The sequence below is a fragment of the Rhincodon typus genome, chromosome 11 (assembly GCF_021869965.1).
Source record: "Rhincodon typus isolate 14 chromosome 11, sRhiTyp1.1, whole genome shotgun sequence".
In the NCBI taxonomy this organism is placed as follows: Eukaryota; Metazoa; Chordata; class Chondrichthyes; order Orectolobiformes; family Rhincodontidae; genus Rhincodon; species Rhincodon typus.
This window is the reverse complement of record NC_063342.1, coordinates 34,129,552-34,144,497: the sequence shown is the minus strand read 5'-3', so window position 1 is coordinate 34,144,497 and position 14,946 is coordinate 34,129,552. Positions and strand designations below refer to the sequence as shown.

The 14,946-nt window shown below is 42.3% G+C and overlaps 1 protein-coding gene across 2 annotated transcripts in view; it reads left to right on the top strand.

Annotated features, from left to right (window-relative positions):
- Positions 1-14,946, top strand: part of LOC109916516 (importin subunit alpha-5) — an 85,455-nt gene that overhangs the window by 35,381 nt on the left and 35,128 nt on the right. For both annotated transcript variants that reach the window (XM_048602849.1, XM_020516235.2), the window contains one exon: positions 14,519-14,613. In XM_048602849.1, the coding sequence (XP_048458806.1) occupies positions 14,519-14,613 (95 nt within the window). The remainder of the gene's footprint in view (positions 1-14,518; positions 14,614-14,946) is intronic.

Sequence of the window (14,946 nt, the reverse complement as noted above, 5' to 3'; positions counted from 1 at the left end):
TGTAAATGGAGTTGAATAGAATTTTGGTTATTTGATTGTTTCTTAGATTATAGAATGATTAAATATTGAAAAACCCGGAGGTAATTTCCATGGTTAGTTGCTATATCTACATTGTTCAGACTTGGATAGAAACTTGTTGCAGGGTTTGGATGAACAGAAAGTTGGAATTTTATTGTTTGCTGAGGGGTGTCAACCTTGTTGGATTAGACCAGCATTTATTGCCCATCCCTAATTGCCCTAGAAGAGGTGGCGGTGAGCCACAGTCTCGAATCGTTGTAGTCCTTGAAGTGGATGTTTCTACAATGCTGCCAGGAAGGGAGTTCTAGGATCTTAACCCAATGACATTGAAGGAATGCTGATCTATTTCCAAATCCAAATAGTGAGAGACCTGGAGAGGAAATTGCAGGTGGTGGTGTTACTATGCATCTGCACTTATTTTTCTAGGTGATAGAGGTTATAGCTCCTTTTGACAACACCTTCCAAACCTTTGTAGGTTACTGCGTCATGTAGATGGTACACACTGGTGCCACTGTGCATTAGTGGTGAAAGAATTGAAGGCTGAAAGTGGTAGATGGGCTGTCATTCAAGTGGGCCTTTGTCCTGGATTGTGTTGAGCTTCTTGTAGTGTTAGATCTGTGCCCATCCAGTAAAGAGGAGAGTATTGTATCACACTCCTGACTTGTGCCTTGTGGATAAGTCTTTGAAGAATCGGGTGGTAAATTCATAATCACAAAATTCCTAGTCTCTGATCTGATCTAAAGCTACTATATATAAATGATATTCCAGTTCAGTTTCTGGTCATGGTAACCTCTAGGATGTTGAGAACGGGGTGATTCAGCAGTTGATAATGCCATTGAATGTAAAGCACAATAGTTAGTTAGAATCAGAGGTCTACAAGACAGAAAAATGCCCTCTCCCATAGAATCTGTGCTGGTCAGAAACAACTATCTAAATATTCTAGTCTCATTTTCTAGCACTTGACCCATAACCTTGGCATCACAAGTGCACATCTAAATAGTTAAATTAATGAGGATTCCTGCCTCTACTACCCTTACTGGCAGTCAGTTCCAGATTCCAACAATCTTCAGTGTTTTAAAACAAAATGTCCTTGCATCCCTTTTAAACCTCCTGCACCTTATCTTAAATCTGGTCATTAATCCCTTCACCAAAAGGAAAAGTTTCTTTCCGTCTGCCTGATCTATTCCCATCATAAATTTATACATAGTCCCTACAGTGTGGGAACAGGCCATTTGGCCTAACAAGTGCACACCGCCTCTCCGAAGAGCATCCCACCCCGATCCATTCCCCTACCCCTGATTTCCCCATGTCTAATCCATCTAACCTAAACGTCCCTGGGCACTATGGGCAATTTAGCATGGCCAATCCACCTACCCTGTACATCTTTGGACTGTGGGAGGAAACCAGAACACCTGGAGGAAACCCACGCAGATACGGGGAGAATGTGCAAACTCCACACAGACAGTCGCCCGAGGCTGGAATCTAACCTGGGTCCCTGGCGCCGTGAGGCAATAGTGCTAGCCACTGTGCCACTATGCATTAGAAAATGTCTTTTGAGGTCTAACTGTGGAGCAAGCAACATTAGTCAAAATTGTCTTGCAAACAAAACCAAGTCTGTGTCATATAGTACACTGATGTAAACAAAGGAATAGGCTTCCCTCACTAGCTGATCTACAAAACATCAACCTTTTGGTTAACAGCCAAATGCAATGACCAATTCCCCTGTCCAAATACGTCACTTCTTACTGATCCAGATTGAATTCTATTAACAACTGATCAACCCATCTGACCAGCCTCTATATATCCTCCTGTAAGTTAAGGATACCCTCCTAACTATTTACTACCCATTACATTTGTATCATCTGCGAACTAACTGATTAACCGTCCTACATTCAAGTCTAAATCAGTTATATAAACTATAAACAGCAAGGGCTCAACACTGACTACTGTGGGTCCTCATTGGACGCAGACTTCCAGTCAGTCCAAAAACACCCCTCGCCTTACCCTCTGATTTCTGCCACTCAGCTGACAGTGGATTAAATTTGCTAAATTTCAATGGATTCCATGGGCTCTTACCTTTGCTATCAGTCTCCCATGTGGGACCTTATCAAAAGCTTTGCTGACGTCAAGAGACTACATCAAAAGCATTGCCCTATTGACACACACCTCATCAAAAAAAATTGAATCAAGTCGGTCAGGCGTAGACTCTCCTTGAAAATGCATGTTGACTATTCTTGATTAATACCAGCCTCTCCAATGTAAATTAATTCTGTCCCTCAGACTGCTCAAAACCTCCTCTCTCTATGCTAATTTCTTTAAATTCTATCCCTGAATCGTCTCTCACTAGTGAACACTGACACAAGGTATTCATTTAGGACCATCCCAGAAAAAAGGCCTTCATCCTGTAGTTCCATACACAGTTTTCACTGCAGTCCTATATGGGCCTTACTCTTTCCCCCTTACCCTTGAACCGTTAAGGTATCTGTAAAACAACTAAGCATTTTCCTTTTATTCTACCTGGCTATATCAATTCATGTTCCTGTTATTGCGTTTCATATCTCCCCATTAAAATTCCCTCTTGCACATTTACGTGAAAGTATCTGCTCCCTGCTCCCTCTAGCCAAATCACTTCTGATCTTACTAAATCAACCAATTTAGAACTTTGATTTGAAGCCCATTCTTGCCCCTTTCCATGACAACCTTGAATCTTTTAGAAAAGAGTTCTGATAACTATCTACAAAATGCTTCCCCACCAATACTTTACCTACTTGTCCATCTTTGTTATGTAAAGTCCAGGACCTCCCCTGTCCTTTTTGGGACTTCTACATACTGGCTTAAAAAGCTGTCTAGTATCTGTTTTAAAAGTTCTTCTAAACCCTTCAGACTATGATGACCACAGTTAATGTTGGGGAATTTGAAATCCCCTGCAATCACAACCTTATCATGTTTACACTTCCCTGAAATTTGTCTCCTGACCAGCTCTTCTACTTCTACCCATTATAGGATTATTTCAAGGGTTTTCTAAGATGTCATCTCTTCTTTATTGGTGCAATAAATTCCCTGAATGTAATTCCTTCTCGTTTGCCGCCTTCGCCGTCTCACATGAAGATTCTGTATCCGATACCGTCTCTCTCTCAACCACGTCTCTGTGACAGCAATGTCATCATGCCCTCATGTTTTAATTTGTATCATCAACTCATCTGCCTTGATCTGAGATATTCCCCTTCAGTCTCCTCTGTCTTCTCCAGCGCAATGAAACCTCGCCCCCCTCCCCCCCCCCCCCCCCCCCCCCCCCCCCAAAAAAAAAAAATCATGAATTCAGAACTGCACATGCTACTGTAGTTGTGGCTACATACCGTTCCCACAACCTGCTTTTATGCCTTGGCTAATAAAGGCAAGTATCTCATGCCTACTTCATCTACTGTCCTGCTATTTTAAGAACGTGCACATTGAGGTCCCTTCAATCCTCAGTGCTTCCCAGAGTTTTAGCAATCATCATATGTTCACTTGCCTTGTTTTTCCTACACAAGTGTATTCCTTCACAATTATCTGGATTGAATTCCATTTGCCACGGTTGAGAGAGACAGTATCGGATACAGAATCTTCATGCGAGACAGCGAAGGCGGCAAAAGAGAAGGAATTACATTCAGTGAATTTATTGCACCAATAAAGAAGAGATGACATCTTAGAAAACTCCTGAAATAAACCTATATGGGTAGAAGTAGAAGAGCTGGTCAGGAGGCAAATTTCAGGGAACTGTAAACGTGATCAGGTTGTGATTGCAGGGGATTTTAAATTCCCCAACATTAACTGTGGTCATCATAGTCTGAAGGGTTTAGAAGAACTTTTAAAGTCTTTACCAGCTCATCTATATTCTCCTGTAATCTGCAGTCATTCTCACTATTTAAAGTACTATTTTTGTATCATTCATGAACTTACAACTCAACTCTTCTACATTTCAAGCCTAAATCGTTTATATATACTGCAAACAGCAAGGGCTCCAAAACCGATCCCTGTGAAACCCAAGTAGACAGTGACTTCCATTCACAAAAACTCCTCATGTCCATCATCTTGCCACTTGTTCAATCGTGGATCCAGTTTGCCAGGTTTCCTTGGATCCCATAGGCTCTTGTCTTCCCAATCAGTCTCCCATGTGTGATCTTTACAGATGCCTTACTGAAGTCCAAGTAGACTGTGCCTTCATGTACATGGTCACCTGCTTTGAAAAATTCGATCATCTCGGTCAGGTATGACCTCCCTGTAACAAAACCATGCTGACTGTTTGTGATTAATCTCTGCCTCTACAAAGACCGATGAATTCTGTCCATCAAAATTGCCTCCAATAGTTTTCCCACCACCAAGGTTAGACTGACTGGCCTGTAAATTCCTGGTTTATCCCTTACTTTCTTCTGAATAACGCTAGCTGAGTAATTCTGTCCTCCAGTCCTCTGACCTCTCTCCTGTGTCCAGAGAGGAATTGAAGATCGTTGCCAGCATTCCTGTTATTTTTCCCTTGCCTCACTCAACAGCCTAGGATACGTTTCATCCAGCCTTGGAGATTTATTTACCTTGAAGCCTGCCAGCCTACTTAGAATCTCCTCTCTGTCCATGCTAACTTCTTTAAGTATATCAAAGTCCTTCTGCCTGATTTCCCATATCATCTTTCTTGCTGGTGAAAGCCAACACACATTGTTCATGTTGAACCGTACCTATATTCTCCGGCTGTATGCACAAATTCTACTGTGGTTCTTTAATGGGCTGTGTTCTTTCCATAGCCATCTTTTTATCCTTGATGTATTTGTAAAAATCTTAGGGTTTTCCTTTATTGTACCTTTTATTTTTTGGGGAGGAGATGGCTTAGTGGTATTATCGCTGAACTGTAATCCAGAGACCCAGGTAACGTTCGAATCCCACCACGGCAGATGGTGGAATTTGAATTAAATTTTAAAAAAATATCTGAATTAAGAATCTAATGATGACCGTGAGTCCATTGTCAATTGTCGGAAAAACCTATCTGGTTCACTAATGTCCTTTTTAGGGAAAGAAATTGCCATCCCTACCTGGTCTGGACTACATGTGACTCCTGACCCACAGCAATGTGGTTGATTCTCAAATGCCCTCTGGGCAATTAAGGATGGGCAATAAATGCCTAGCCAGCATCGCCCTCAGCCCACGAATGAATAAAACAAACCTGCCATTATTCTTTCATGCCTTTTTTTTCTTTGCTCTCCTGATTTCCGTTTGAAATCCTCCTTGCATGTCTGTACTCCCTTAGGACTTCTGTTTTGAGCCCTTAGTATCTGTTGTAAGCCTCTTCTTTTTTTTTTAATCCTCCTTTTTATCCTATCGTGTATATCCAGGATTTGTTGGTCCCATCCTTTGCCTTTACTGGAACGTGTTGGCTCAGTACTCTCCCTATTTCCTCCTCAAATTTGTCGCACTACATTACCACAGCTTTACCTAAAAGTATCTATTCCCAATCCACTTTGGCCAAATTGACCTTTCACTAATTTAAACTTTGGTTTCGGGCCCAGCTGTGTCCTTTTCCGTAACAATCTTGAATCTAATGGAGATTGCTGTCTGCAAAATGCACCTGCACCCCAATACTTCAACCCCTTCATCACCTAACATTTAAGTCCAGGGCTGTCGCCTTCTACATTCTGGTTTTAAAAATCTCTCCTGGGTGCATTTTAAGAATTTTGCTTCCTCTTAATCTTTCACATTATGAGCACATCAATTAATGTAGGGAAAGTAGAAATCCCCTAGTTCTGACGAATGGTCACAGGGCTCAATGTTAACTTGTTTTCTGTTGCAGATGGTGCCAGAACTGCTGAGTTTCACTCCAGAGGTGTGTTATAACATCTCTGGTTGATTGCAGGAGCTCCTCAGGGCAGATATTTACCTGAGATGTCCTGGAGCTGAGATGATGGACCTCCACAAACTGCTAAGATCTTCTTCTTTTATTCACGTTGTGACTCCAACAGCAGGGAACTCCCTGCCAGTTCCCATTAACCCAAGTTTTTCTAGAACTCCTTAATGTCATGTTTGGTAAAATGCTACATTGATGTTAAGGGCAATCATTTTTAGCTCGCCTTCAGAGTTCAACTCTGATCCTATTTGGAGTAGGAGCCAAAATGCATAATTGTGTTTGTCATAAGGAAGGAGACAGCCTAGTGGTATTATTGTTAGATTATTAATCCAGAAACTCAGCTAATGTTTAGGGGACCTAGGTTTGAATCGTGGTGGGTAATGAAATTTGAATTCAATTTTTATAAAAAAAAAAAAAAAAAAAATCTGGAATTAAGAATCTACAAATGACCATGAAACTATTGTCGATTGTTGGAAAAACCCTTCTGGCTTACTATTGTCTATCATCCTCACCTGGTCTGACCTACATTCACACCAAATCCACAGCAATGTGGTTGACCCTCAACTGCCATCCGAAATGACCTAGCAAGCCACTCGATTATATCAATTGTGGCAAAGTCTCAAAGAAATGAAACTGGATGGACCGCCTGGCATTGACCTATGCACTGGAAAAAATCTGATATTGTCCTCCTTTGGCTGATGAATCAGTATTCCTCTATGTTAAACAACACTTGGAGGAAATATTGAGGGTGGCAAGGGCGCAAAACGTGTTCTGCGGGGATTTCACTGTCCACCAAGAGTGGCTTGGCAGCAGCAGTACTGATCGAGCTGGTCAAGTTTTAAAGGACGTAACTGCTCGACTGGGTCTACAGCAGGTGGTTAGGGAACCAACGAGGGAAAACCATACTTGACCTCATCCTTGACAGTCTGCCCCTTGCAGATGCACCTGTGTCCGTGACAGTATCAGTAAGAATGACCACTGCACAGTCCTTGCAGAGACAAAGTCATGCCTTCACATTTAGACAGACTCCATTGTGTTGTGTGGCACTATCACCATGCTAAATTGGACACACTTTGAACAGATCTACTAACTCAATTGGGCATTCATAATGCCCTGTGGGCTGCCATCAGCAGAATTGTACTCCAGTACAATATACAACCTCCATTGCCCAGCATATTCCGCCCCCCTCGACCATTGCCATCAACTCTGGTTCAATGGAGAGTGCAGGAGGGCGTGCCAGGAGCAGCACCAGGCATACCGAAAAGTGAGGGGTAACCTAGTGAAGCTACCAAGTAGGAATATTTGCTATAAACGGAATAAGCAACAAGTGAGAGAGCTAAGCAATCCCACTGGAAACAGATCAGATCTAAGCTCTGCACTTCTGCCACATCCAGTTATGAATGGTAGTGAGTAATTAAACACCCCACTGGAGGAGGAGGAGGCTCCACAAATGTCCCCATCCCCAATGATGGAAGACCCAACACATCAGTGCAAAACATAAGGCTGAAACAGAATTGTCACGTGGAGATCTATCTCTGCCTCCTCCAGAGGCCCCCAGCCCCCAGACACCAGACACCAGCCTTTAGCCAATTCAATTCACGTGATATCAAGAAATAGTTGAATGTACTAGATAGCGCAAAGGCTGTGGGCCATGGCAACATTCCAGCAATAGTATTGAAAACTTCTGCTACGGAACTTGCAGCTCCCCTAACTGAGCTCTTCTAGTATAATTACAACACTGGCATCTACCAACAATGTGGAAAATTGCAAAGGTATGTCTTGACCACAAAAAAAAAATCACAGATCCAATGTGAATAATAATGGCAAGGCCAGCATTTATTAAAGTTATTATCCACTGATTCCCAAGAAGGTGCTGGTGAACAGCCATCTTTAGCAACTGCAATCCTTATGGTACATCCAGGACATTATTAAGGAGGAGGTTCCTGGATTTTGATCCCCCTACATTAAAAGAATAATGTATTTACCATACATCATTGATCCTCCACCTTTTGGGTGATGGTCACAAGGCTGAAGCTGCTATTGTGGAAAGCTTGGCAAATTGCTGCATTCCCTGTACCTGGCATGCTGCCACTGTGCCAGTGGTGGATGATGCTGATCAATTTGTCTACTTTATCCTGAATGGTGACGAGCTGCTTGAGCAGTGGTGGAAGTGCGTTTGTCCAGGAAGATGGAGAGTATCCAATTTAATTTCAGGTCAGTAGCGACCCCCGTGTTGATGATGATGCCACTAAGGTCAAGGGGAAGTATATAGATGTCTTCTTTATTTGGAGTTGGCCATTACCCTGAACCTGAGAGACGTGATATTATTTACTGCTTATCAGCCCTTGCTTGAATGTTATTCTGGTCTTGCATGTAGGGCAGCCTGCTTCCGTATCTGAGGAGTTGCACAACGCACTAAAAACACAGCCATCTTCAGACTTGATGGAGGGAAAGTGCTTTGAAATAACTGAAGATGGTTGGGCCTAGGAGACTATGCTGTGAAACTTCTGCATGGATGTCTCTGGTTGTGATAATTCCATCCAAAAACCAGACTCTTTATTCCTTTTTCCTTTTTTGTGCTAGGTATGACTTGACTCATTCCACCCCTATTAATTTTACTATACCTCCCTGATGCTACACTTGGTCAAATGCTGATTTGATGTTGCAAGCCCCCTCACCTCTGAAATAATTTGTTTTCATGTTTGGGCAAGGCTGAAATCATCTCTCGAGATAAGTGGCCACAGCCATATACGTAGTGAGCATCAAGAGTATGATTATTCCGATTTTTGTCGTTTGAAAGCACTCTTAAACAGCCCCTTCATCACTTTGAGTAAACTAGAGTGATAATTAACCAGATTAGATTTGCCCTGAGACACTTGACCTGGGCAATTTTCCACATTGTTGAGTAGATGCCAGTAATGTGGATGTACTAGAACAGCTTAGTCATGGTGCACAGCTAGTTTTGGAGTGCTCTTCAGTAGCCTAGGAGGGTGCATTGCCTGAACAATAATCAGTCTTTAGCCACTTCTTGATTTCACGTGGAGTGGATTAAATTGTCCGAAGACTGGCATCAATGATGAAGACTTCAGGAAAAAGCTAAGGTGGCTCATCTATTTGACACCTGAAGATAATGTTTTAACCTTGTCTCTTTGCATTGAGTTGTGCCCCATTATAATTTTAGGATGTATTGTTTCTGGAGTTTTGTTTCTTTCCTGGTTAGTTTAATTGTTTGCAACATTTCATACCATGTGGCAGAATTGTAGAACCTTGATGTGATCTGTTCTGTGAGATCACTTAACGATAGTCATGGATAAGGATAGGTACATACGGCAGGGTAAAGTTTACAACTGGGGGAAGGGTAATGACAATTCATTCCATTTATGTGGATAATTGGAGCACATGCTGCGGAAGGTGGGACCTGTACGATAAGGATGGGTTGCACCTGAACCGGAAGGGCACAAATATCCTGGAAGGGAGGTTTGCTAGAGCTGTACGAGATGGTTTAAAGTAGTTTGGCAGGGGGTGGGGAACCGGATTTATAATTCAGAGGATGAGGTATTCGGCCTTCCAACGGGGAGTGAGGTGGTTTATAAAGAAATGCAATCGATGGAGCGTAATTGCAGACACTGAGATGGTTTGAGGTGTGTATACTTCAATGCTAAAGTATCAGAAATAAAGCGGATGAACTTAGAGCATGGGTTGGTACTTGGAACTACAATGTTGTGGCCATTACAGAAACTTGGGTAACTCAGGGAGAGGAATGATTGTTGGAAGTTCCGGGATTTAGATGCTTTAAAAGAAATGGGGAGGGTGGAGAAAGAGGCGGGGGAGTGGCATTGCTAGTCAGGGCGAGTATAGCAGCTACTGAAAGGCAGTTCGAGAATGAGATGTCTACAGAGTCAATTTGGGTTGAGGTCAGGAACAAGAAAGGAGCAGTCACTTTGGGGGTTTTTTACAGAGCCCCAAATAGTTGCAGAGAAGTAGAGGAGCGGATTGGGAGGCAGATGCTGGAAAGGTGCAGAAGTCACAGGGTTGACTTCAACTTTCCAAATATTGGTTGGAAACATTTTAGTTCTAATAGTTTAGATGGAGCAGATTTTGTCCAGTACGTTCAGGAAGGATTCCTGACGCAGTATGTAGATAGACCAACACGAGGAGAGGCCACTTTGGATTTGGTGCTTGGCAACGAACCGGGCCAAGTGTTAGACCTGTTGGTAGGAGAGCATTTTGGCGGTAGCGATCATAACTCTGTTTCTTTCACGATAGTCATGGATAAGGATAGGTACATATGGCAGGGTAAAGTTTACAATTGGGGGAAGGGTAGTTACAATTCAGTTAGGCAAGAACTAGGGAACATAAATTGGGAACAGATGCTGTCAGGGAAGAGCACCACAGAAATGTGGAGATTGTTTAAGGAATGCATACTGCATGTGCTCGATAGGTTTGTCCCTAGCAGGCAGAGAAGATGCAGTCGAGTGAGGGAGCCATGGTTCTCGAGAGAGGTCGAACGACTGGTTAAGAGGAAGGAGGAGGCTTATGTAAGGTTTAGGAAAAGAGGAACGGAAAAGGCTCTCGAGGAATACAAGTTAGCCAGGAAGGTGCTGAAGAAAGGGCTTAGGAGAGCTATAAGGGGGCATGAGAAAACCTTGGTGGATAGGATCAAGGAAAACTCCAAGGCTTTTTACACGTATGTATAGAACAAGAGAATGACCAGAGAAAGGATAGGGCCGATCAAGGATTGTAAAGGGAATTTGTGAACAGAGCCTAAAGAGATAGGAGAGGTCCTTAATGAATACTTTTCTTCAGCATTCACAGCTGAGAGGGACCTAGTTGTAGAGGAGGACGTTGTGAAACAGGCAGGTAGGTTAGAGGAGGTTGATGTTAGTAAAGAAGATGTGCTAGGAATTCTGAAGAAGTTGAAGATAGATAAGTCCCCTGGGCCTGATGGGATTTATCCAAGGATTCTATGGGAAGCGAGGGACGAGATCGCAGGGCCTTTGGCGATGATCTTTTCGTCCTCACTGTCCCACGGGTATAGTGCCGGAAGATTGGAAAGAGGCAAACGTCATTCCCTTGTTCAAAAAAGGGAACAGGGATAACCCTGGAAATTACAGGCCAGTTAGTCTTATGTCAGTGTGGGCAAATTATTGGAAAGGGCTCTGAGAGACAGGATTTATGATCACTTGGAAAGGCACGGTTTGATTCGTGATAGTCAGCATGGATTTGTGAGGGGTAGATCATGCCTCTCAAACCTTATTAAATTCTTTGAAGAGGTGACCAAACACGTGGATGAAGGTGGAGCAGTGGATGTGGTATACATGGATTTCAGTAAGGCGTTTGATAAAGTTCCCCATGGTAGGCTCATGCAGAAAGTAAGGAGGCATGGGATAGGGGGAAATGTGGCAGATTGGATTCAGAATTGGCTGACCCTTAGAAGACAAAGGGTGGTAGTGGACGGAAAATATTCAACATGGTGCTCGGTTACGAGTGGTGTACCATAAAGATCTGTTCTGGGTCCTTTTCTATTTGTGATTTTTGTAAATGATTTGGATGAAGGAGTGGAAGGGTGGATTAGCAAGTTCGCGGACGATACGAAGGTGGGTCACGTTGTGGACAGTGCGGAGGGCTGTTCTAGGTTACAAAGGGCCGTTGATAGAATGCAGAGCTGGGCTGAGAAGTGGCAGATGGAGTTTAACCCTGAAAAGTGTGAGGTGATTCATTTTGGAAGGACAAACTTGAAAGCAGAATACAGGGTTAACGGAAAGATTCTTGGCAGTGTGGAGGAGCAGAGGGATCTTGGGGTTCTTGTTCACAGTTCCCTGAGAGCTGCCACCCGGATGGATAGTTGTTAAGAAGGCGTATGGTGTGTTCGCTTTCATTTAATAGAGGGATTGACTTCAAGAACCATGAAGTTACGCTCCAGCTATACAAAAGCCTGGTTCGGCCACATCTGGAGTAGTGCGTCCAGTTCTGGTCACCACCTTAAAGGAAAGATGTGGAAGCGTTAGAAAAGGTGCAGAGGAGATTTACCAGGATGTTGCCTGGAATGGAGGGAAGGTCTTACGAGGAAAGGTTGAGAGAGCTGGGGCTTTTCTCTTTAGAATGACGAAGGATGAGAGGTGACTTGATAGAGGTGTACAAAATGATCAGAGGTATAGATAGTGGACAGCCAGAGACTTTTTCCTAGGGTGGAGGTAGCTTTTACGAGGGGACATAATTTTAAAGTGAAAGGAGGCAGATATCGGGGAGGCATCAGAGGTAGGTTCTTTACTCAGAGTGGTAGGGGTGTGGAATGCATTGCCAGAGAGGGTAGTGGGGTCGGCCTCATTAGGGGCATTTAAGCAGCTATTAGATAGGCATATAGATGATAGTATAAGGTAGCAGTGGAGGTTAGATAGACCTTAGGATTAGGGTAAAAGTTCGGCACAACATCGTGGACCGAAGGGCCTGTACTGTTCTATGTTCTATTAATTCCTACCTCTGTCATGTTTCTTCTGTTTTTTAACGTGTACATCATCCTGCATGTATGTTCTGGCTTCACCACATTGGCACCTCTGTTTCAGGTATGCCAGGCGCTGGCTTCTAGCAAGCTCTACTTTATTAACCAGACTTGCTCCCTTAGCTTGATAGTAATGGTCAAGTGAGTTTTACAGATTGTGATTTGAGGACAGTTGTGCAACTAATGATAGGAAGTGCCTCATGGATGCCTAATTTTAAGCTACCAGATTTGTTCAACCTCGTTCTCAGATCCATTACATTTAATGCAATGGTAGAGTTGCATACAAGCATCCTTGAAACCAACTTCTCCATTTAGGCAAAACTGTTGCAAAATCAACTTTTGATAGACTGGAAAGCTGACTGAATGGCTGAAAGCCATCTTTTCCCCAGTAATCCTGTTTGCTCAACACTCAAATGGCCAACATTCCAGGGAAGACACAGAAATCACTTCAAAGGTACCCAACTTTCCTTGAAGCATGGCAGTATTGGCCTTGACAGGAATTTTCTATCAAAGCATTCGGAATCACGACAGCTGGTCAATGAAGTTGCAGCATATTTTGAGTCCTAGTGTCTCAACAAGACAGAGCAGAAACAGATGCAAATGCTGCACTCAAGATCCCTCTTACCTTGCTGGGCATCCTGTTCCATTTTCCCAAAGATCTGCTGGTGGAGAATCAGGCCTTTTCAGCTAGATGAAAATGCAGGACAGAAACTCAACTCAAGGTAAAGCCATTCCCCATAAGGAATCACGTGGCACATGAATAATTTGTATGCAGGAATATTTAAGATCCAATCCTGCCCTCCTTTGACCCAGATCTCAGCTACAAGCCATAACATCGTATTTCTATTTGGTAATCTGTGCCTGTTACTCACCAATCTTATTTACCAGACTGGCTACATTCACATGGATGTACAGTTTATCGCCAGCTTTTGTGGTGGAATTTGAGCTTGTAATCCAGAGATCCGATTAATGCTGTGGACAAAATCCAGTTTGATAGCTACTGACAATGCTACTGTCTCTGTTAATGGATAGTGAGTTAATCTGAAGCCATGTCATTTTTGTAGGAATAGATCAATGGTTGAGAGAGGAGATAGTGGGGTTTGGTAACTTGGATTAAGACTGTTCCTTCTGTAGGGAAAAAGCACCAACATGCACTAGTTAGGCCAATGTGTCCATTTCTGCATTGTAACTTCTGTGTATTAAAAATTATATCAAGAAACATAAACTTGGCTTGAGAGAGATCTGGTATCGGTACTAAATCAGCAGGAGCAAGGAAGGGAACTGTTTATATTTTTCAAATGATTGTGTTTGAATAGCATGCATGACAAAACTACTTATTCCTGACAGAGAAGAGGTTAGGAATCATTTTTCCCAGAGGTTTGTTTAGGTTCAGAATGCTTTACTTACCTTCTCAAATCTTTTAAAAATTGCAACTATAGTGATGATTTGCCAACTATCTGAAATGATCAGTAATGATGCAGTATAGGCAGGGGTTCTCACTCAAAAAACAAAGAATTAGAAATTTCCTAAAATGGCACTTACTTGGAAAAAAATCTTTCTTCTTCATTCGATCAAAATTTTGAAACCACCAACTTGCCAGCAATGTTGGTGTGCTTATGTCTTGTGCACAGCAGTTATTCGAGAAGGTGGCACACCACCATCTCTCAGGTAATCTAGCCTTATCAGCAAGATCCAAATGAAAAGCATGAATGAAGGAATGAAAGGCATTGAAATAGTTTTAGAATGGATCCAGCTGAAGAACCAGCATTGACACAGACCTAAAGAGCTGCATGTAATTCTGCACATGTAAATTATGTACTTATATAATTTTAATTTCTACAAAATTGCTACATTTATACCTTGTCTAAACAGAAGGGCATAAATGTACTCAGTCTGTTAAGTACATGTTTGACAGCACAAACCTTTTTAGTTCTAGGATGCATTTTCTTGCAAGTCGGATTTAGTTGAAGTTAACTATACAAAATGGATGAAGATATCATGGAAGGAAAGTGCACAACATGGAAGTGTTTAATTTTCATGCTAACCAGTTAAAGTTTGACAGTTTTGATCAAGAGATGAGCTGAAGTTGGTAAGAAACCATTTAACCCAGTATTTCCTATCTTTTTAAACAGAACCAAATCCTCCTATTGACGAAGTGATCAACACACAAGGAGTAGTGGAAAGATTTGTAGAATTCCTCAAAAGGAGAGAAAATTGTACATTACAGGTAATCTCACCACACTGATATCTACGTTTGTACTTTTTTGTCAGTGTTATTCCTCATGAGCTAGTGCACCGATTTCTGAAAATTGTACCTCTGATCAGCTCGTGGTGTGAAAAAATGCAAATTTTAGTTCTTCAACTTCAGAAACCACTAAACAGTTGTACAGTTGTTCTACACTATCAAATTGAATTTCATCTCTGCAACAGATTCGGTGGAATATAATGGACAGGTATAAAAGACTTCGCATTTGTGAAATGAACAACAGTTGATTTGTAGGCCTCCAAGAGTTTTTTTGGACTTTGTGTTTTTATTCATTTGTGGCCTATGGACATCACT